This window comes from Hypanus sabinus, chromosome 19 (assembly GCF_030144855.1).
Source record: "Hypanus sabinus isolate sHypSab1 chromosome 19, sHypSab1.hap1, whole genome shotgun sequence".
Classification (NCBI taxonomy): domain Eukaryota; kingdom Metazoa; phylum Chordata; class Chondrichthyes; order Myliobatiformes; family Dasyatidae; genus Hypanus; species Hypanus sabinus.
This window is the reverse complement of record NC_082724.1, coordinates 27,770,039-27,793,351: the sequence shown is the minus strand read 5'-3', so window position 1 is coordinate 27,793,351 and position 23,313 is coordinate 27,770,039. Positions and strand designations below refer to the sequence as shown.

General features: G+C 40.0%; 1 protein-coding gene across 6 annotated transcripts in view; it reads right to left on the bottom strand.

Moving 5' to 3' along the window:
- The window catches only part of LOC132377830 (receptor-type tyrosine-protein phosphatase gamma-like), a 671,456-nt gene that overhangs the window by 143,299 nt on the left and 504,844 nt on the right, over nucleotides 1-23,313 (bottom strand). For all 6 annotated transcript variants that reach the window (XM_059944246.1, XM_059944241.1, XM_059944240.1 and 3 more), the window contains one exon: nucleotides 8,199-8,307. In XM_059944246.1, coding sequence (XP_059800229.1) covers nucleotides 8,199-8,307 — 109 coding nt within the window. The remainder of the gene's footprint in view (nucleotides 1-8,198; nucleotides 8,308-23,313) is intronic.

Here is a 23,313-nt window from a genome sequence, read left to right as displayed (position 1 = left end):
AATATTATATCCAATTAGCTACCCTACCTTGGATCCATGTGATCTAATCCTCTGAACCACTCCACTACGTAGGACTTTACTGAACACCTTGCCAATGTTCACATAGGCAAAACCGTCCTCATCAGTCTGTCTGGTCACCTCTTCAAAAAGCTGAATCAAATTAGTGAGACACGATTTCCCATGCTTAAAACCATGCTGACCATCCCTAATCAGTCCTTGCCTTTACAAATACAGATAGATCCGGTCTCTCAGAATCTCCTTCAGTAACATTCCCATCAGTATTGTTAGGCTTGCTATCTGTAGTTCCCCGGCTTTCCTTTGCAGCCCTTTTTAAATTAAGGGATTTATCCGTCTTTATGTGCCTCAACATCACCAGCACCCTCTCTTTTGTACTGTTGATGTGTTTTAGGACATCAGTATAGTATTTCCCAAAGTCTCTTCCAAAGGATCCTCAGTGTCAGGGACATCGCAGCTTGGAGTTTCAAGGAAAGCATGCAAGAACATTCGAAGTGCTTGAGCCATGATTTTTCATTGTTCTGTTTATATAAAAACACTTTCTCCCAGACTGGAGCTGTGCAGCAGTGGACCCAAAGAATGGGAGTAAGGTTTCTTGATCCATTTCATACCACAGCAGTCTGGGCTGAACCTCGAGGACCATCATGTCAGAATGACAAAATTATTTACAATAATGGTGTCACGACAAGTTTATCTTCTACCACAGGCACAACTACAAACCAAAACTTACATGATTTACATTGACATTTTTCCCTACCATATGTCCAATAGGATAAATTTTCATGTTCCTTTGCAAAAACAAAATGTTTCTTTACCTTCATTAAGCTTGTAATTGTTCTGAATTATTGCAGGTTCAAGCATATCAACAATTAAACCAGGCAGATAATTCAGTGCATTACTGAATAAGTATTGTACCGAGTTGGAGGCTTGGAATGAATGAGACATTAAGTGACATTAAATGAAGTAAATGAATAAGACATTAAATTAAGCAATTAGCTGTGAATCTGTTATTATCTTCTAAGTTCTCTGATATCATTTCCAGCATTTTCCCTTCTCTGGATGTCGGGCTAAGTGATCTATACCTGTATTTTCTTTCCCTGCTTTTTAAAACAGTAAGCATGCATCACCCTTCAAAGGAGCTTAGGAAGACGATGGCGCCTAAAGGCGACTCATTTGCTTGCATTTTCGGAAACAGCTCTATTTCTATCTCTAATACCTCCTTTTTGCCTTTTCAGAGTTCTTTTGAAGACCCTGACCTGGAGTTACTTGCTGACTTCGGCTCTTTATGGAAATGAGATCTACTTGTGACTGGCCACTTTTCGATATGCCAAGGACACAGCCTTGAAGACCAGTGCACCTTCAGAGTGCCAGATTTTCGTGGCTCTGGAGGTAGATGGACTTGAGGTCGGTGCTGCCGCCTGGTGCGTCTTGGGAGATGGACGATCAAAAGTAGCAAATTGGCCGCTGGCTGTGTACCTAGAGACCCGAGTTCTTTGGGTACAGAGCTTGGAAGAAGCGACGCAACAGACTTTTAACACGATAAATATGCCGAGTTGTTTTGTTACATCTCCTCTCTCGCTGTGAAATGGGGACACCCCTTTTTCCCTTATTAGAGAGAGGGAGAGGAGGAGGGAGAGAGGGAGAGAGAGGGAGAGGGAGAGGGAGAGAGAGAGAGAGAGAGAGAGAACAAGTGCGCGCCTGTGGTATGTTGAATTACCAGGTGAACGAGTAGTCTTTGGGGTACTGCAAGTCTGTGTCTTTATTTTTGCTTTGCTGTACGCTTGAGTGCTCAGTGGGGGGGGGGGGGTGCTGATGTTTTATTACTAGTGGGGAGGAGAATCATAGCTTTGCTGCTGCTTATGCATGGGAGGGGGAAATTGGGGGGCTTTGGGGTTCTGACATTTAATTGTCATTCATTCTTTGGGGCACTCCTCCGTTTTCATGGATGTTTGCGAAGGCAAAGAAACTCAGGACGTATATTGTATACATTTCTCTGACATTAAATGTGCTTATTGAAACCTATTGAAACCCAGTCTTCAAATCCCGAGAATTTGAGAACATGTGGAATTTTGAAGGTGATGACTAGTGCATCAACTATCTCCACTTTAAACTCCTTTAAAACCCCAGGCTGCAGATCATCATATCATGCAGATTTATTATATTTCAGATCTGTTCATTATTCCCACACTATTCTGTACTCATGCACACCTTAGACCTTTTTACGCCCTATAATTTCAACCTGTTTACTTTCCATAAAGCTTGAAAGTTTCAAAACATTTTTGGAAACATCAGCTGCCAAGGAATTCTAAGTTAGAAGCTGACAAAGTGCTCAGAGAATTCTGGTGTTCAGCTGGATCTCTGATCACCTTTGAACAATTTTCCAGCTGAAGACTGCACCCGGGCCCCAGGCATGTTGTTAAAAGAGTGTACTTCAAGAACAAGCAATCAGCAAGCTCATGCCATCATTTTGATCAGCAGAGGATTTCCATATCCATTTCCATATCCGCTCACTTCTGCTCATGGAGCCTTTTTGCTTGTAAATTAGTAAATATTACAGCAATGAATACATTTTCAACATACTCTAGTGGAGACACAAGTGATAGCAGATGCTGTTGTCTGAAGCAAAAGGCAAATTGCTTGATAAACTCAGCAGGGCGATAGCAGTCTTCATGCAGGGGTTTGGTGCAAAATGTCGACTCTCCCTTTGCTTCCACAGTTGCTGCTTGACCTGCTGATCTCTTGCAGTTTGCTTTTGCAAACACATTTTAGTGACCATGTAACACATTAGCACTTCTTTAAGATGCTAATGCCAACAGTCCTTTCCTTATTATTACCCCATTTATAAAACCTGGAATAGAGGACAGAGGTCATCTGTTAACTGTAAGATAAAAATTTTAAATTTCTAAACCCTTATCTATTCTCCTGGAATATACAGTACTGTGCAAAACTCTTAGGCACACATTAATAGCAAAGTACTGTATAAATATGCACAGTACTGTCTTTGTCAACATGGACTGGAGAACGAGTTTGGCAGGAGTGATGGATGTTGGTGAATGGTGAAGGTGGAGTGCTGTGGGAGGGGTGTGGCACAGGTGGCAGAGAAGGAGTGCCAGAAGCAGGGTTTGGCATTGGTGTAGATACAGTCAGCCCTTAGACATGTGGCAAGTCATTTGATTCCAAACAGTTGGGTTACTGATCAATGCAGAACGTCTCTCTGGTGCTTCCTGCTCCCCTTTCTCCATTCACCTTTCCCCAAACATGGTTCTCCTCTCCCGGCGCCCTTCCCACTCTCAGTCCACAACAGAGATCTATATCAGAATCAAGTTTATTATCATTCACATATGTCATGAAATTTGTTTTTTTTTCGCAGCAGCATAAAGTGCAATACATAAAATTACTACAGTATTGTGCAGAAGACTTAGGCACTCTAGCTATATATATATGCAACAAAATTTTTGCACAATACTGTATGTCCTAGCTTCTATGGTAAATGTCTTCTCACCTAGTTCTCACTATGGTTCGAAGACAATTCAAAATCCTGATGACCATGGGCAGTTACTTTTTGCTATGGACTCACAAATGCAAAATCATACGTTAAATGATCACTGTGACAGAACAGTTGCCAATGCTAATTTTCATGCTAACCTTGCCCCCTTACCCGGTTAGTCACTCATCTTTCTTCTGCCCCTGGTCGTCTAGTTTCCTCAGAAGTTCACACATTTTGCCCTTCCGTTCTGCAGTTCTTGGGAGTTCACCACTTACACACCCTAACAGTAAAATCATCGCTAGCTTGGCTAATCATAACAATCCCTTCAGTTAATGGGCTGTACTGGTTTATAACTCAGAAAAGTAAGGATTCTAGACGCAGGCATTCCAAATAGTTTCATTTATTTTTTCGCTCACACTGTTACATCGGTTTGTAGACAGCAGAACAGCCCCAAAAGACCCGAAGGACTGTTTAGGGCGTCCTAAAATAATGCCTGGGTTAGTGAGGGTAAGCACACGACAACTTACACAGGCAACACCACTGGTGGGGAGGCATTATTTTTTTATATTCATCTGAGCACTTGGACACTAATCTATGTTTTAACTAAGGCATTTGTTGTGGAACGAAACTGTACGATGTTAGAATTCCTGTTTAAAATGTTCCAATTCTGCTTTTGAAATAATTATTATGGTCTAGTCACGTGATTCCTCCCCTCCCCACCCCCGCTCCCCCTACCAACAGTAGAATTTCCTGTTCCTTCTAGGCCAGGCAGGGGCAGATTTAAATGCTCAGTCTGGCTTTGCTAGAGTGGTGTGGAGGTTAGATTGGATCGTTGGCGAATAGTTATATTGGAAAGTTAAAGACAAAGTGTGTCGTGGAGAAAGCCTCTGTATATTTGTAAATCTTTCTACATACATGTTCGTTTTTCATTTGTCTACTTGTAAAGATTTTTTTGCTTCACAACTTTTGGGCAGCTTTTGCATTCTTTTCACCTGGCACCGAATAAAACCTCTTGCACTAACATGCCATTGCAGCTTACCATCTTTTTTTCCAGCTGGTGACCTTTGTTGGGCACATTTCCCCGCACCCAATAGCAAAAGGTGTGACGGTCACCGCATGTGCATCCTTCTATCAGTGAATGCATGGCAATTATAAAATGATGCATTTTGGTCAGGCATCACTGGATTTGCACTGAACAACTGCTTCCTTCCCATTTGAATCACCTTATAAGTTTAATGTTCTTGTGTTTTTGTTAAAATTGCAGTTTATTATATACCAACTTGAATCTGATTTCAATTTACTTCACTTGTCGTTCTTCTATATGGATTGCTACCCAGCATACATCCATCTAAATCTGGAAGCTATGTCATCCACTTGCTATTTACAGAATTTAATGTGAGTCCAAGTGCAGCTTTATAATAGTACATAATGAGTCTGCAGAAGAGCAGATAGCTACACTTTTGTCATTTGACAATGAAACCATTTCATTATTAAGCTCAGCATTTGACAAGAATAAAATCTGTCACTGTAAGTTATGGCAGAGAATAAGAGGAAGGATGATGCTCGGCTACTAATTCTCAAGAGAGGGATAAAACTGAAGACTTCTCTTTAAAACAAGCAACTGAAGGTGCAAGATTGAAAACTTTCACTTTCTAACTTGCCCTCCTTCCCCCACCCCTCCCATCTTCTTATTCTGACATCTTCCTTCCCAGTCCTGAAGAAGGATTTTGGCCCGAAGCGTCGACTGTTAATACATTTCCATGGATGCTGCCTGATCCTGCTCAGTTCCTCCAGTGTTTTGTGTGTGTTGCTCAGGATTGAAATGTCCTAAATTTACAATGTCCTCAACATACTTCAGAATCAGGTTTATTATCACCAGCATGTGACGTGCAATTTGTTAACTTAGCAGTTCAATGCAATATATAATCTAGCAGAGACAGAAAAAAATAATAAATAAAACATAATAATAAATAAGCAAGTAAATCAATTACATATATTGAATAGATTATTAAAAATGTGCAAAAACAGAAATACAGTATATTAAAAATAGTGAGGTAGTGTCCAAAGCTTCAAAGTCCATTTAGGAATCAGATGGCAGAAGGGAAGAAGCTGTTCCTGAATCGCTGAGTGTGTACCTTCAGGCTTCTGTGTCTCCTACCTGATGGCAACAGTGAGAAAAGGGCATGTCCTGGGTCCTGGAGGTCCTTAATAATGGACATTGCCTTTCTGAGACACTGCTTCCTAAAGATATCCTGGATACTTTGTAGGCTAGTACCCAAGATGGAGCTGACTAGACTTACAAGCTTCTGCAGCTTCTTTCTGTCCTGTGTCATAGCCCCTTCATACCAGACAGTGATGCAGCCTGTCAGAATGCTCTCCACGGTGCAACTATAGAAGTTTTTGAGTGTATTTGTTGACAGGCCAAATCGCTTCAAACTCCTAATAAAGTATAGCTAACTGTCTTGCCTTCTTTATGACTACATCAATATGATGGGACCAGGTTAGATCCTCAGAGATCTTGACACCCAGGAACTTGAAGCTGCTCACTCTCTCCACTTCTAATCCCTCTATGAGGACTGGTACGTGTTCCTTCGCCTCACCCTTCCTGAAGTCCACTATCAGCTCTTTCGTCTTACTGAGGTTGAGTGCCAGGTTGTTGCTGCGGCACCACTCCACTAGTTGGCATATCTCACTCCTGTACTGATCTACAGCTGCATAGATGGTGCAACTTTAGCTTTCTTCCCCAACTACAGTTTACCATTTTCAATGTGTCTTTCTTCTTTCATGTACTCATGAAATTTAAATTGCCAGGGTACCAGATATGAGAAAGACATAGACTAACATACAGCATATACCCAACAAAACAATGCTGTTAATGTTCTAAACTTAGACAACGGTATAAAGAAAAGAATACCAGGTATGAGTAGCCTGAAACTGAGTGGAGAGAGAGGAAATGAGAAGGCTCAGATAGGGACTGAGCTAGAAGTGTTTTGAATGCCTTTATGATGTGAGTTGGATGCTTAAAGGTAATTGATCACAGTCTTTTAGTCAAGGGTAAATATGAGGGTTTTGGATCTTTTAGTCATCTGTTGCTTCACAATTAAAATGTAGAAAGTTGATCAAATAAGGGCCCTGCACTACAGTCCTGTAACTTTCAGGGATATATACATTTCAGGTCAAGAATGTTTGCTAAGCTGCAGAGGACCAGCTCAGATGCCCACCTGTGTTAGGAGATTCAAGGCAATCAGGAAGAAAATACAACATAGAACAGTGCAGCATAGTACAGGCCCTTTGGCTCACGATGTTGTGCCAACCTTTTAACTTACTTCGAGATCAATCTAATCCTTCACTTCCACATGGTCCTGCATTTTCTTTCATCTAAGTGTCTTAAGTGTCCCTAATGTACCCGCTTCTACCACCACCCCAGCAGTGTGTTCCACACACCCACCACTCTCTGAGCAGAAAACCTACTTGCAACATCCCCCCATACTTTCCTCCGATCACTGTAAGATTATGCCCCCTCGCATTAACCATTTCCACTCTGGGAAAATGTCTTTGGCTGTCTGCTCCATCTATACCTCTTATCACCTCAATTCACCTATCATCCTTCTGCTCTTCAAAAGTCCTAGCTTGCTCATCCTATCCTCATAAGATATGCTCTCTAATCCAGACAAATCCTGGTCTACCTCCACTGCACTCTTTCTAAAGCATCAACATTCTTCCTATGACGAAGTGATCAGAACTGAACACAATACTCCAAGTGTTGTCGCGTCAGAGTTTTATACAGCTGCAAAATTACTTTGTGGATCTTGAACTCAATTCTCCCAACTCAGGAAGGCTAACACACCACATGCCTTCTTAACCATTCTGTCAACTTGCCCTGCAACTTTGAGGGATGTATGGATGTCCATCTGTTTCTCCACAATGCTAAATCTCCTGCCATTAACCCTGTATTCTGCCTTCAAGTTTGACCTTCTAAAGTGGAGTTCCAGATTGAACTCCATCTGCCACTTCTCAGTCCAGCCCTGAATTCCATCAATGCCCCATTGTAAACTACAACAACTTTCCACACTATCCACAACACCACCACCCTTCCACTTGCTCATCCAGGTCATTTATAAAAATCACAAAGAGCAGGGGATCCCAGAACAGATCCCTGCATCCCTGACCACTGGTCACTGACTTCCAGGCAGAATACATCCCGTCTACTACCATCCCCTGCCTTCTGTGGGCAAGGCAATTCTGAATCCAAACAGCCAAGTTTCCCTGGATCCCATGCCTCCAGACTTTCTGAATGATCGAAGTCATGGAATATACAAACATACACAACTGTCAGCCATGATCCAATGTGGTACAGTGAAATTGTATGTGCCAAGAACATGCTTTATGTTTTCTTTAATGGAGTGTTATGAAACTGATTCAAAAACTTCTTCTCACCAAATCAGTCATTTACAAACCTATCAGCAAGCCTCCTTGCTTTTATAATTATTTGTTGCACTTCATATTAATTAGATTTATGCAATTCTACATGCAGATGACAAAATTACAAGAGGAAGCCCAATAATGGAAGGGGAAAGGAAAGAGAATTTGTATTTACATTCACCTCACATTGTTGATCACCAGAAGTAGGCCATTTATTAAGTTTAAATAAATCCAGACATTAAAATCTAATCTTTGTATTTCCATGTTCGCTCACCTTGAAATAGCATTGTCTGGCTAAAATCACTTCGTAGATCATTCTGACACACAGCTTGTACACGAAACAGGTAGAGTTTATCCAGGGACACATGATTGATAATCGCTTCCTGTGTTAGAAATACAAACATGTAAATTACTTCTTATAATTTAAGCTTCAAATTGTAGGGATAATTACAATTACAGACTGTAAAAACCTCCAAACTGTGGATGATTTTACATACAGCCTCTGCTTGGTTTCACTAGTTGGGGTTCAAATCAAGCAGTCTTTTTAAATACTGGCAAACATAATTAATAGTCTCAGCGAGCACCTATTTATTCAAATAATAACTTTACCCAGCAAAATACAAATATTAATTTGTAAAGTTAGAAAAGTACTTAAAAATTCAATATAAATATGGTTCAGAGACAAGGGGTTAGATTTGTAAACACATATATCAATGTCTCCTGTTTACTATGATTAAGCAACAATAAAACACACCACATGAATAACCAGTTAACAGTGTCCGGTTTTGAGTCGAAGTATTTATGCAAGCTTTTTAAATTCTGACAATGCGGTAAAAAAGCTAATTTTGATGAATACAGCTGTGTCTATCCAAAGGAAAATCATGGTTATGTAGCAATAGTGTGCAATGACACCTGGTTTTATAAAACATGCTACACACGAATGGCAGTAGGCGAGGCTCCAAAACAAGTCCATGTTTTTGAAGAGTGCCCTATTCTAGGAAACATGTTTCCCTGTGTTTATTTTTGCTCAATATGGTCTTCGCAGTTCACATATTGGAGTATGACAGCCACTTGGCATACCAGTTAATGGTAGATTCCCTGGACAGCTATTAGTAAAATAGTTTGAATGCCTGTGTGTAGATGGAACATCCAAAACTATGTCAGGATTGAATTCAGAGTTGGCATGTAACATTGACAAAGTCTGCTGCAAAATATTTCATAAATATTTGCCAATAATCTGGCAGCAGGTTGCCAAGTTTAGTCTAACTCTTGGATATGTAATTGAAAACATTGCACAATTCCTAAAGTTAATGAGCACGACTACATCAAAATTTCAAATGCCAATCAACTTTCATTATCGTTCCTAGCACTTTAACCCCAGTTACTGGAAAAAAAAACAGAAGACAAAAGAATTTCCAAAATGAATGGAAACTGAATCCTAAAATGACTTCAAGCATTGTTTAAAACTTGTCCTCAAGCTTTCTTTTCTGAAGCTGACCCACTGTTAACAGCTTTAGCTCCTTTAATATTTTTTGTGCTTTGTGCATTCCAGCAGTGTTGAAGAAAGATGATGAAAAAGAGTTAAAATCTGAGAAGCAACACACACAAAATGCCAGAGGAACTTTGCAGAGAAGGCAGCATCTATTGAAAAATGTAAAAAGTCCACATTTCGTGCCGAGACCCTTCATCATGACAGGTGTGTTTTGGATTTCCAGCATTTACAGAATTTCTTGAATTTCTAAAATATGAGAAACACAGAAACATAGAAAACCTACAGACAATACAGGCCCTTCGGCCCACAAAGCTATGCCAAACATTTCCCTACCATAGAACTACCTAGGCTTTACCCACAGCCCTCTATTTTTCTAAGCTCATGTAGCCATCCAGGAGTCTCTTAAAAGATCCTATCGTTTCTGCCTCCACCACCACCACCGGCAGCCCATTCCACGCACTCACCACTCTCTGAGTAGAAAACTTACCCAACACCTCCTCTGTACCTACTCCCAAGCACCTCAAAACGATGCCCTCTCATGTTAGCCATTTCAGCCCTGAGAAAAAACCTCTGACTATCCACACGATCAATACTTCTCATTATCTTGTACACCTCTATCAGGTCACTTCTCATCCTCTCTCGCTCCAAGGAGAAAAGGCCGAGTTCACTCAACCCATTCTCATAAGGCATGCTCCCCAATCCAGGCAACATCCTTGTAAATCTCCTTTGCACCCTTTCTATGGTTTCCACATCCTTCCTGTAGTCAGGCGACCAGGACTGAGCACAGTACTGCAAGTAGGGTCTGACCAGGGTGTTATATAGCTGCAACATTACCTCTCGGCAAGCATCTGTATAGAAAATGTATAGGGGGAAAATAAACCTTTTGCTATATTATTATTTACTTCACTGAACAACACAAATGAATCAAGATTGCTTGCTTTAGCTCGAAATTGCATACTTAATTGCCTATTGGGGTAAGGGTATAGTTTAACATTGAAATATATTATGGACCAGAATTTACTGGCAGTTCTGAACAAAAGCAATGGCATTAAGCTATTTAAAAATATGCAATTCCAGACATCTGTGCTTGTGTTGTCAGAATTCCCAAAAGTATGAAAAGGCGAATGGAGTTTGCATCCATCAAGAGTAGAGAATGCTTAAATCATCCAGCATTTACACTGGGGAAAAGCACATGATTCATAAACCATTGATTTCAAAAAGGAGTGTAAGGCTGTGGTTGTCTGGCATAAAAAGGCAAATCCTTTTATCAAAAATAGTTAGTTTGACTCTCTTTAAAATGTTAATTTTTTATGGTTTTATTTTTATCAATTGAATTCTCCGCAATAGCATGGAAACAAAGAACAATCAAAATTCCTTCACAAACGAGGAAATCCGCAGATGCTGGAAACGAAAGCGACACACACAAAATGCTGGAGGAACTCAGCAGGCCAGGCAGCATCTGTGGAAAAGAGTACAGCTGACATTTCAGGCTGAGACCCTTCAGCAGGACTGGAGAGAAACAATGAGGAGTCAGAGTTAGAAGGTGGGGCGGGGGGTGGGATAGAAACACAAGGTGATGGGTAAAACCGGAAGTGTGGGGGTGAAGTAAAGAGCTGGGAAGTTGATACAGGGCTGGAGAAGGGGAATCTGATAGGAGAGGACAGAAGGCCATTGAAGAAAGAAAAAGTGGAGGAGTACAACAGGGAGGTGATGGGCAGGTAAGGAGATAAGGTGAGAGAGGGAAAAGGGAATGGGGAATGGTGAACCGTCTGTCCCTACTTCTTTGGCAAGGACTCTCCCACCCACACCAATGACCCCTTCCATCATCTCCAACCCTCCTTCTCTTCCTGGTCACCCCACTCTAATCTTCTGCCTGCTTTGGATCTTTTCATTGCTAACTGCCAACGGACATCTGCCATCTCGATTTCACCACTCCTCTCTCCAATTCCAATCACACTAGTTTTCAATGCACTGCTCTCCACTCCCTCCACACTAATCCTAACCTCACCCTCAAACCCGAGGATAAGGGGCATGCTGTAGTAGTCTGACGGACTGACCTCTACCTTACTGAGGCCCAGCGACAACTCTCAGACACCTCTTCTTACTTACCCCTCAAACAGGATCCTAGTAAGGAGCACCGGGCCATTGTCTCCCACACCATCACCAACCTTATTAACTCTGGGAATCTCCCATGTACCAACCTCACTGTCCCCTCACCCCACACCTTCCACTTCGACCTCCTCCCCAAGATCCACAAACCAGTCTGTCCTGGTAGACCCATTGTTTCTGCTTGTTCCTGCTCCAATGAACTCATATCTGCATGCATCGACTCTATTTTATCTCCCCAGGTTCAATCTCTTCCTATATACATCCGTGACACTTCACACACTCTGGATCTTTCAATTATTTCAAGTTCCCTGGCCCCAAGCATCTTATTTTCACCATGGATGTCCAGTCCCTATACATCTCCACCCCACACCAGGAAGGTTTTAAAGTTCTTTTCTTCTTTCTGGACACCAGACCCAACCAGTTCCCCTCCACTAACACTCTCCTCCATCAGGCAGAACTTGATCTCACACTGAATAATTTCTCCTTTGGCTCCTCCCACTTCCTTGAAACTAAAGATGTAGCCATGGGTACTCCCATGGGTCCCAGCTCTCCCTGCCTTTTTGCCAGCTAGGTGGAACAGTCGATGTTCCAAGCCTACACTGATGTCACTTAACTTCTCCTATGCTGCATCGATGACTGCATTGGTGCTGCTTCCCACACCCAAGTGGAGCTCGCTGACTTCATTAACTTTGCCTCCAACTTCCAATCTGCCTTCAGATTTACTTAGTGCATTTCTGACATCTCCCTCCTCTTTCTCAATCTCTCTGTCTCTATCTCAGCAGCCAGCTTATCTACTGATCTCTGTTGTAAACCCACTGATCTTCACACCTACCTGGACTATACCTCTTCCTACTCTATTACTTTAAAAAATGCCATTTCCTTCTTTCAATTTCTCCATCTCCACCACATCTACTCTCAGGATGAGGCTTTTCATTCCAGAATGAAGGAGATGTCTTCCTTCTTCAGAGAAAAGGGCTTTACTTTCTTCACCATCGACATTACTCTCAATTGTATCTCTTCCATCTCTCACATGTCTGCCCTCACCCCATCCTCTGGCCACCCTACCAGGGAAAGGGTTCCTCCTGTCCTTACCTACCACCCCACTAGCCTCTGCGTCCAGCACGTAATTCTCCGCAACTTCCATCATCTGCAATGGGATTCCACTACCAAGCACATCTTTCCATACACCCACTTCTGCCACTTTCTGCTTTCCACAGGGATCATGCCCTATGGGACTTCCTACTCCCTTTCCATTCGTTTCTCCCCACTGATATCCCTCCTGGCACTTATCCTTCAAGTGGAACAAGGACTACACCTGCCTCTTCACCTCCTCCCTCACTACCATTCAGGGCCCCAAACAGTCCTTTCCGGTGAGGCGACACTTTACTTGTGAGTCTGTTTGGGTCATCTACACTCCAGCCAGTGCTCCCAGTGTGGCCTCCTGTATATTGGCGAGACCTGACATAGATTGGGAGATCGCTTTGCCAAGAACCTACACTCTGTCCACCAGAAAAAGCGGAATCGCCCAGTGGCCACTCCTTTTAATTCCACCTCCCATTCCCATTCTGACATGTCAATCCACAGCCTCTTCTACTGTCATGATGAGGCCACACTCAGGTAGAGGAGCAACACTTTATATTCGATCTTGTTAATCTCCAACCTGATGGCATGAACATTGATTTCCAATAATGCTGCCCTCTCTATTCCCCATCCCCTTTCCCTCATTCACCTTATCTCATTACCTGCCTATCATCTCCCTCTGGTGCTCCTTCTCCTTTTCTTTCTTCCATGGCCTTCTGTCCTCTCCTACCAGACTCCCTCTTCTCCAGCCAGGCATCTCTTTCACTAATCAACTTCCCAGCTCTTTACTTCACCCCTCCACTCCCCACCAACCACCCATTTTCCCTACTCCACCCATGTTGCGTTTCTTCCTCCCACCTTCTAACTCTGACTCCTCATGTCCTGATGAAGTGTCTTGACCCAAAACGTTGTCTATACTCTTTTCCATAGATGCTGCCTGGCCTGCTGAGTTCCTCCAGCATTTTGTGTGCAATGCAACAATTAAAAGTCATCAACAGTTTTGACAGTTAGAAACATAGAAAACACAGTACAGGCCCTTCGGCCCACAAAGTTCTGCCGAGCATGTCCCTACCTCAGAAATTATTAGGCTTATCTATAGACCTCTATTTTTCTAAGCTCCATGTACCTATCCAACTAAAAGCCTCTTAAAAGACCTTATCGTAACTGCCTCCACCACTGTGAGGCTTTGAAAGCTATCAGCATTAATGGAACTTCAGAGCACCAAGGAGACCCTGTTGTCATTCACACTAAGCCTCAAAAACCCAGGACACTTCATTCAGTCCAATGAGATCAGACTCATAAATAGAAAAGATAAGGATGGGCATGGGGAAAACACAGGAGGTGATAGGCTCAGGTCTATCACATGTCGTGCTGTTTGAGTAACCAATATTCTGTCAGCTAGGTATCTTTTATGATACACCAAATTCCTTACAAACTTATTTCTTATGTTTAGTGTCAAAATCCAGAACTCTGTCAACTTAAATAAGAAGTGCAGCAGAACATTGTTTTTGTTGTTAAGTGCCATCGAGTCATCGCTGACTCATGACGACCCTATGATAGCTGCCCTAAATAAATTTTTAATCCTCGCAACGGCGGCTAATTGTTGATAACGCTGCATTCATTGCTGTCCATATTGTGTCCATCCATCAGATTGGCTGCCTTCCACTTTGCTGAGCATGATATCCTTTTCCAGGGAGCTGTTCCTTTGCAAGATGTGCCCAAAGTACAATAGGCGAAGTCTTGTCATTTGAGCCTCTAGAGAGAAACTTGGTTTGATGTTGTTGAGGATTGGTAGGTTCTGTGAGAGATCTACAAGATGTATAATATTCTTCTCCAGCACCACAGTTCAAAGGCACCAATCCTTCTTTACAGTCCGGCTTTTGCATCCATATAACATTGTTGAGAACACCATCACCTGCACAAGTCGGATCTTTGTATATAGAGATAGATTCCTGTCCCTGAGGATCTTCTCTAAATCTTTCATAGCTGCTCTGCTAAGGGCGATTTTTTGTTGGATTTCTTGACTGCTTACCACTTCGGTGTTAATCATTGATCCAAGTAAATTGAAACTGTCAACCACTTCAACTTCCTCTCCATCGACACTGAAATTGGTCATGCTGCCAGTAATCATAATCTTAGTCTTCTTCAGGTTAAGGTGCAGATCCATTTTGTGGCAATATTCCTTGATGTTAGAACGTACAGATGTTAGAACATTAAGATTCACAATTCCTTAAAAGTGGTGTCACATAGATAGGGTGAGAAAGACAACTTCTGGCACATTGTCCCTCATAAATCGGAGTATTGAATATAGGAAATTGGACATTATGTTGAAGTTGTATAAGACTTTGGTGAGAACAAATTTGGAATACCATGTGAAGTTCTATCTACAGGGAAGTTATCAATAAGAATTAAAGAGAACAGAGAAAATTTACAAGATTGTTGCTGGAAATGAGGACCTGAGTTATAGGGAAAGATTTAATGGAAGTATACAAAATTGTGAGGGTGCATAGATAGGGTAAATGCAAACGAGCCTTTTCCAGAGGTTGGGTGAGACGAGAACTAGAGGTTGCAGATTAATGGTGAAATATTTAAGGGGAACATAAGGGAAAACCTTCATCAGAGGGTGGTGAGAGTGTGGAATGAGCTGCCAGTGGAAGTGTTGGGTGTGGGTTCAATTGGACCATTTAGGAGAAGTATGGATAAGTTCATGCATGGGAGGGCTATGGTCCAGGTATGAGTCTATGCGAGTAGACAGAATAACAGTTCGGCATGGACTAGATGGGCCTAGATGTCTGGTTTTGTGCTGTAGTGCTCTATGACTCTTAATCATAATCCAAAATAAAAAGGCATTTGTTTCTTGAGGATGTTAGCATTTTACTGCAGGAACATGTTAAATATTTTGCAATCTAAAAATATAACCCCTGAAAATTGGTTCAGGAATCATGACCTGTGATTAACCTGCAGTGGTTTACTGGATTGCAATCAGCCAATTTACTTGAACTTTATGCTCACTTCGGTAACTGACGTGAATAGCCTATCTTACAGCACCGTTCCTTCAGTACATGCTTCAGCAGTACACTGATAATACAACATCGTCAATATCCTAGTGGCTGTCAGAGGAATGTATTCCTTGTGCCCATCACCAACATAGGAGAAAAGGTCTGCCCCAAAATATCTCTAGTTATTAAATGGGTTGTTTCTATAAATTGATTGTGCAGCTTATGACGACGATTGCTGACTATAATTCTTATAAGATTTTGAAGTTATCATATAGTAAGGAATTTTTAAGTCTATGCGTTCAAGAGAACAGATGTGAATGATCTTCAGGGAAGTAACTGTTTAAAAATGCTTTTGAAATAAAATCTCCAGCTTATCAATCACTATATTATGGTATAATAGCAAATCTCAGAACCAAGTATGTGGAAAAATCACCAAGAGAGTTCACTTCTTCATGAGGGGACATACGACTATTTAATAGCATTGTGCAAAAAACTATTTTGTTAACTGACCAATTCCATTACATGCTGAATGGGCTTTACTAACAAGGACTGCAATGATTGCTTTAGCTTTCTTTTATAACCCACTAGCTTGTGTAACAACAGCATAATCTTACTTAGTCCACAAAGCCACAATAGTTAAAGTTTTATCCTTAGTGTAAGCAATATAAATTACGCAGTTTTCTCACGTGGGTCCATAATAGCTCATTATGTCAGCAGCTCTATTCAAATCGCTTCATCAAATTTTCCCCAGTAAAAACAATTAAAATAATGAAAAGTTAGTAAAATTGTCTTTTTTTTGTGCCACCATCTTCCCATACTGACAGCATTCTATTTAGTTTAGATAAGGATCTGTAAAAGAATAGCCAATTATGACACCAGGGAACACAGCAATGCATCATTGTATTGACAAGTTTGATGGATTCCTAGAAGATTTCATAATATGCATCATTAGTGCAACCCAGATAACAAGATTTTTGAATAAAATGAAAACAGAATTGAAAGTAAAAGAAAGAGAACTTCAAGGATAATGAAAAGATGAAATCTGATCCATTATACAGAATGGCAATCCAAGGACAGAATGCAGACTGTAGTTCTGATTTTTCTGTATACACTAATATAATGATGTTTTTTAAAGAAAGTTTGCAGCTATCTGGTTTATTTCAGGACCTCAATAATTTCACGTATTTATAGTCAATGCAATATCTCAAGAGTAGCCACTGGTGTACAGTACGACACTTAGCAGCCAAATTGCCACATTATGTTCTTATAAACAGCAATGCATTAATTGTTAATTATTAATGCAGTTAGTTGTTTTTGTTATACTGTGGATTCCAGTTAATTGGGGCAGCTGCTTATTTGGGACAACACTTAAAGAACAAAAACTAATTGAGAAAATAGCTGGGAATTCCTTCATTTAATTGGGACACTATGCATTTATTTGGGACAGGAGACAGTTACCAAACAGTTTCTAACTAGCATCAGTCATGTGTTCTTGCATGGCTGTTAAGACACAACACAGTGTCTTCAAGTGAACAGTTTCAAATAGTGCCAGTTGCGTGTGTTTTTGTTCAAAAAGCAGTGATAATTTTTCCACTGTTGAGAAAAAAGCAGTAAGACAATTTGATCTGTTTTGCTCACTGCAGTTTCAAGCATTCAGGCTTGGCTGGGAGTGTAAAGGAAATGATTTTGATAGTTCAGCAAGTTAGAAACTACAAAGAATTTGAAGGTATTGACAGTAATCTTGAATGTTACAATGAAAATGAAGATTTGGAGGATGCAATCTTCAATTGCATTGTATGAAAGCAGTCGATTATCTGCACTAGGTGTCTGCACTGATTTTGTTCATTTACAATCAAAAGAACGTGACACAGATGAATTCCTCCATCAATAAGTATTAGGAACTATTACAGTTTTATAGTACTGCAGCAGTATTGATAGTGTTCTAATCTGTTCTGTATTTCATTTAAGTACATAATTTTTTTTACCCAGTTTATCTTTTTATACCTTTTTAACTATTTCCATGAAACCAGCTAATTGGAGCAGCTGCTTAATTGGGCCAAAATGTACTGCTCCCAAGATGTCCCAATTAACTAGAATCCACAGTAGATGGTGAGAAATGAATAACAGATGGAATAGAGGTCTGATAGCTTTGGAAGGCCCTGGCACTTCTACAAGAAAATAATTTGGAATTTCAATAAAATAATACCAAAGCTGATAAATTTCAAGATAAAAGAAGAATCGAGGCAATTTATTATACAAACGTTGTAGAATTTATTGGAAGCATTGTAAATGAATAAAAGCCTTAAAAATTTGAAAGAAAAATAAACTGTTGGAAATGCACAACAGGTCAGGCAGCATCTGTGGAAAGAGAAACAGTTAACTTTTCAGCCTGTCAGGTGAAGTGTCTCGAATATGAAATGTTTCTCTTCTCACACATGCTTCCTGAGAAGCTGAGCCTTTCCAACATTCTTTGTTTTTATTGTTGGAATGAAAAGCCAGAATACTGGTCCCTGCTATTAGAGTATTTAAGTTTTGCTTGGTTACATTAAAATTAAATATTAGTATTTGCAACTAACCAATTCTTTAAAATTTCCCATCTTACACTGATAAAATTGATTACAGGATTTAACTTGCAGTTTTCCCAGACCTTCCTTTACTGATGTAATCATTACTTTTAATCCTTCTTATTCTGAATAATCTTGATAACAGCATCAATTTAAACTCATAAACCTAAAGCTTTCCGTCAATGGTTCTTCAGGTAGGTACACTGACAATTTCATTCATAAATATTCATGATTCACAGGAAGTAAAAACAATTTGATGCCTATTTAATTTGCTTTCTGATATTCAGTGAGACTTGAAAGAGCAAAGTAAACACACATTTCTAAGATCAATTGAGCTTTCTGTGATTCTGGCTACATTGCTAATATTTGAGATGCCTATCGGCTTTGTCAGTTGCGGAGGTGGGAAAAGGTGTAGCCAAGGTGGATGGTTGTTCCCACTTCATGCTCTAAACATAATGATGGAGGCAGTATCGAATAACCAAAGCTAAAAGACAGTGGGCACTTGGGAGTAAAATTCAACATCCTCTTCCTGCTGGCTCGGTCGCTGGTGTTGTGTGTTATTGATAGTGCTGCATGTTTCCAATCTCATTTCAAAGGAGTTCCTTCAATTCACACAAATCAACCGTAGGCACAAAAGCCATCTAATTTTCCAAGAGATAAATAACCTATTTTTCCATTATTCAAAAATCACAGGCTTTGAAGTGATGAAGGAGAGAGTAGAAGCTCCAAGGTTTACTGGCCACCTGCTTGTTTTCCTTCATGCCTAAATTCCTAGCTATTAACACATTCATATGGTGTGACCATATCCATGAATTTTATTTGAACTGTCAGAATCCATGAATTATTTCTTCAGATCTTATCAAATTGCTCCCTTTTAGACTCTGCTTTTCAAAGGAGGACAGAATGCATAAGCCTTACATGCCAAGTACTGCTTTTTTCAAAAATGCCTTTAAACAATCTTGACAGCAGAATGCTGCTGCTTGCCTCTCTAGGGATATCCTGAAGAAAGTGACAAGTTATTGATTTGTAACCACTGGTTCTACCATAGTTAACACCTGCAGTAATCAAACACTGCAGAAAATGTCCTGCGTTAAGATACAAGGAAAATATCACTATTGTACAGAGAATACAGGATATTAAAGTCATATTTATAAAAACCATTTGGTTAATGAAATACAAATTAAACACAAAAAATACCTAGATACAATAAATTTTGCAGATGCTGGAAAGCTTGTAACCCACACAAAAATATGGAGGAACTCAACAATCCTGGTGAAAGGTCTCGGCCTGAAATGTCAAATGGTTATTTCTCTCCACAGATGCCGCCTGACTTGACTCCAGAATTTCAAGTATGTTATCTAAAATACCTGGTCTTTGTTACAATAGATCTCCTATCTACTGACTAGTCCCTCATCTTAAGTAACTTTAGCATCCTTCAGATAATGAACGATATTAGCAATATGTTGCCATTCACAGTCCACAAAGTCTTCCTGGATAATAAAGAGAACAGCTTCATGTACCAAAATGACTCTCCATATGTGCTGATTTAGTCACAGTTGATTTCTCAGTTTCATTGGCTTCCATCTCTCATATTTATTCGTGGGATCAAGACATTCACTTGGAACACTGGTTAACGAAATATAAACTAAGCAACCAACTACTTATTCTAAGTAACAACCTTCATTTGATGCTGAATTGAAAGCTAAATGAGTGCCTGAGGCATTCACTTAAAGTACATTGGTGAGGGTGTTTATTTTTTAAAAAACAGGTCTCAAACTTTTACTTTTGTTGAAGGGTGCTGATCTCCAGGATCAACGACGTCACAGATCCAAGCAGATCATAAGAGAACACAAAGTCAAACTAGGGGTAGCCACGCTGGCATCAAATGTGAATTTATCAAATGATTATGCAGAAGAAAATTGCCACGATGATCCTATTAAAGATATAAAGCGAGTTGATTATTACTCATTGTCCTCTTGGAACATCTTCTGTAGCTAATTCAAAAAATAAATATGTTACCCATTTTGCTTTCAAGATGTAACATCCTATACTGTTGGCAATGCCTTCCATTAGTCTGTAATATCCCTCTGGGCCGGTAAGAATCATTGACACTGATGAAGGGCAGATTAACCTATGCTTCTGTCTCCTTCAAGCTGGTGGATTTCTCCTCTCTTTCTCTAGACATCAAGAAAACGCTAAGTTATAAACTGAGCCAGGAAACCACATTTCAATGCAGTTGAGTTAAATCAGTTGAGCAGAATGCTGAACATAAAACAACTGATTGAAATAAAAATGAATAGTTGCAGATCATTCACACTGCAAGACAAATCATCCTTTCCCCTCCTTTATTCCAACAATAAGTGTGCTTCTTTTATGCAAAATTACTATCCTTTTGTTGTGCGAGGGGAGAGGGTTAGGGGGTTAATGTTCTTGTTGTGTTTTGTGATGGGGGGAAGGGGATTTGGGATCGATGTTCTTTTCTGTTTTGTTAGGTTTTTTGTGTGAGGGAAGAAGGGTCTGCAGGGTTGATGATCGGATTGACATTCTTTTTTGTGCGGGGAGGGGTGTTGGGTTTGGTGTTTTTATCTGATCGATTTTCATGGTTTTTCTTTGTTTTGTGAATTTCTTGGCTATCTGGAGAAGACAAATCTCAGAGTTGTATATAGATACATACTTTGATAGTAAATGAACCTTTGGATCTTTTAACAGAATTCCTGCTTTCAGTGCAACTCACTTTACACTTAATTTTGCACACGTAATTTTCTTGTGAAATATTCTGTAGAAACGGTTCTCAAAAATAATCTTTCATAAACTTTTGTGTTCATTATAATATAAAGAACTCACAAAAATTAAAGCTAACAGAATTGCATTGTGAATGTGAGAGAGTTAATGGATGGACAGGGCTAGTCTGTTTATGATGGTTGATTAATTACTACCTCATGTAGCAATCAGCAGTTCAAGCAATACAATGACTCCATTATTCAAGTACCTGCTTATGAAACAGTGTCACCAGCTAATTATCTAAAGCAATTTGTTGATTTTTTGGGGTAATTTTTGAGTGAAATTCATCATTAAGCAAACATTTCCATAAGATGTATTTCAGATACTGTACATATATATCATATATTCATACTTGCCAGAAATCTCCACATAATATTTATCTGAGGTATACACTTACAGAAAAGAGAGGAAAGAAAGAACAAGCAAAAGTCGAAAACTATGTACAAGTCGGGAGTGATCTTTTTTTTACAACATATTCATTGACTTGTGAGAATAAAATCAGGTCTATGAGGTGTTATGTAGTTAAACAATTTTTCCCAGTATGAAATTGGAGAAGATAACAGCATCTGTTAATCATAAGTTGGAACTATATGTTAATTTTCTAATTATTTCATTATTCCCAGCAAAAATAGTTCTACATTGGCTGAAATAGGGTCTACTTCCCCTTGTTGATGACATTTGATCCTGAATTAATATTTGTGCAGCAGTGAGTAACCCTTTAATAAATAACTGTTCTGCAAAAGTAAAAGTTTGGATCTTAACTTCATGATTATCACATTCAAACACTGACCAACTATCTAACTGGTTGTATACTAATATGGATATTCAGGCAAATAGAGTTTTTAAAAGATTCTTTGTTTATCAGTAAAATAAACCCAGAAATCTTCAGGTGAGACCAGTCCACTGATATGTTTCCAATTACCTCCTATTTGCTTATCCTAAAGCATGAGTAAAATTATCAAACTGACAAAATGGGACTTTTTTTTGCATTTTGGAATGTAATCACCAACATGGAATATCAGGGAAGTCCAGCTACTAAAAGCAAATACAGAAAACCACATCTGGCAATGAGCCTAGCAAGAAATTTTGAGCGCACAATGCTGTCCAGGAAGGATAAAGAGACTATTATAATTACTGAGCCAATACATTGCAGCAGTAATGCTGTTTTCTTCAGATTTCTCCACAAAATTGCTGAGAATGAAAGCTAATGACAGGGTAGTAAGGGTAACAGATCATCTGGGACCTAAGTTAGACAGCAGCACAGTGCATCTCATCAACAAATGAGATTTAAAATTCCGGAAATAAACAGCAGTAGGAGATGAGGAGAAGGATGAATTAAAGTCAAGTCAAGTTTATTGTCATTTAACTATATACATGTAGTATATACATATATAAGGTAAATGAAACAATGTTTCTACGGACCAGGGTGTAAAGCACCATAGTACATACAAGACACATATAGCCCACAATAACTTAGGAAAGTAAGAATAAAATTAACAAATGAATTATGTGTAAATAAACAAAGTAAAGTGCATAAATTAGATATTGCACGGTACTGAACAAATTAACCGGTGACACATTGAATGCAATGCAACAGGGAGTTTTGGAGCCTAATAGCCTGAGTGAAGAAATTGTTTTCCAACCTGACCATTCTTTTCTTAATGAACTGGTGTCTGCTGCCTAATGGGAGAAAGTCAAAGAGGATGCTGGATGGATAGGTAGGATTTTTGATAATAGCAAGGTCCCTGAATAAGCAGCACTCTTGATAAACATCCCTGATGGCCCTTTGATGCTCTCGGCCATTCTCAAAGCCCTTCTGGTCTGATGCTCTGCTGCTCCCATGCCAGACAGAGATGCAGCTTGTCTGGACGCTTTCAGTGGTGCTCCTGTAAAATTCAGTTAAGTTGGGGGCGGGGGGGGCCTCACTTGCGTCAATCACGTTAGGAAGCACTGTTGTGTCTTCTTACTCCAGGAGGTGAGATTGTGGTCATCCATGATGTGAACTTCCAGGAACTTACTGCACCTACGTGTAGAGGGGATGATTTATCTGCACCTTCCTAAAGCCTACAATCATTTCCTCAGTCTTCTCCACGTCAAGACTTGGGTTGCTGTTTTCACATCTGTCCAGCAGCCACTTTACTTCTTCTCCGTACTCCAACTCGCCATCGTTGATGAGGCCAACCACTGTTTTGTCATCCGCAAACTTGATGAGAAGTTTGAATTGAATCCTGCTGTGTGAACAGCCGCGGGATGAGCATGCAGCCCTGTGTAGTGCCACTGCTCAGCGAAATCGGACTAGAGATGTTGCTGAAAGGATGTAATCAATTGAATATGTACCCCATTCCCTTCCTGAAATCAATGACC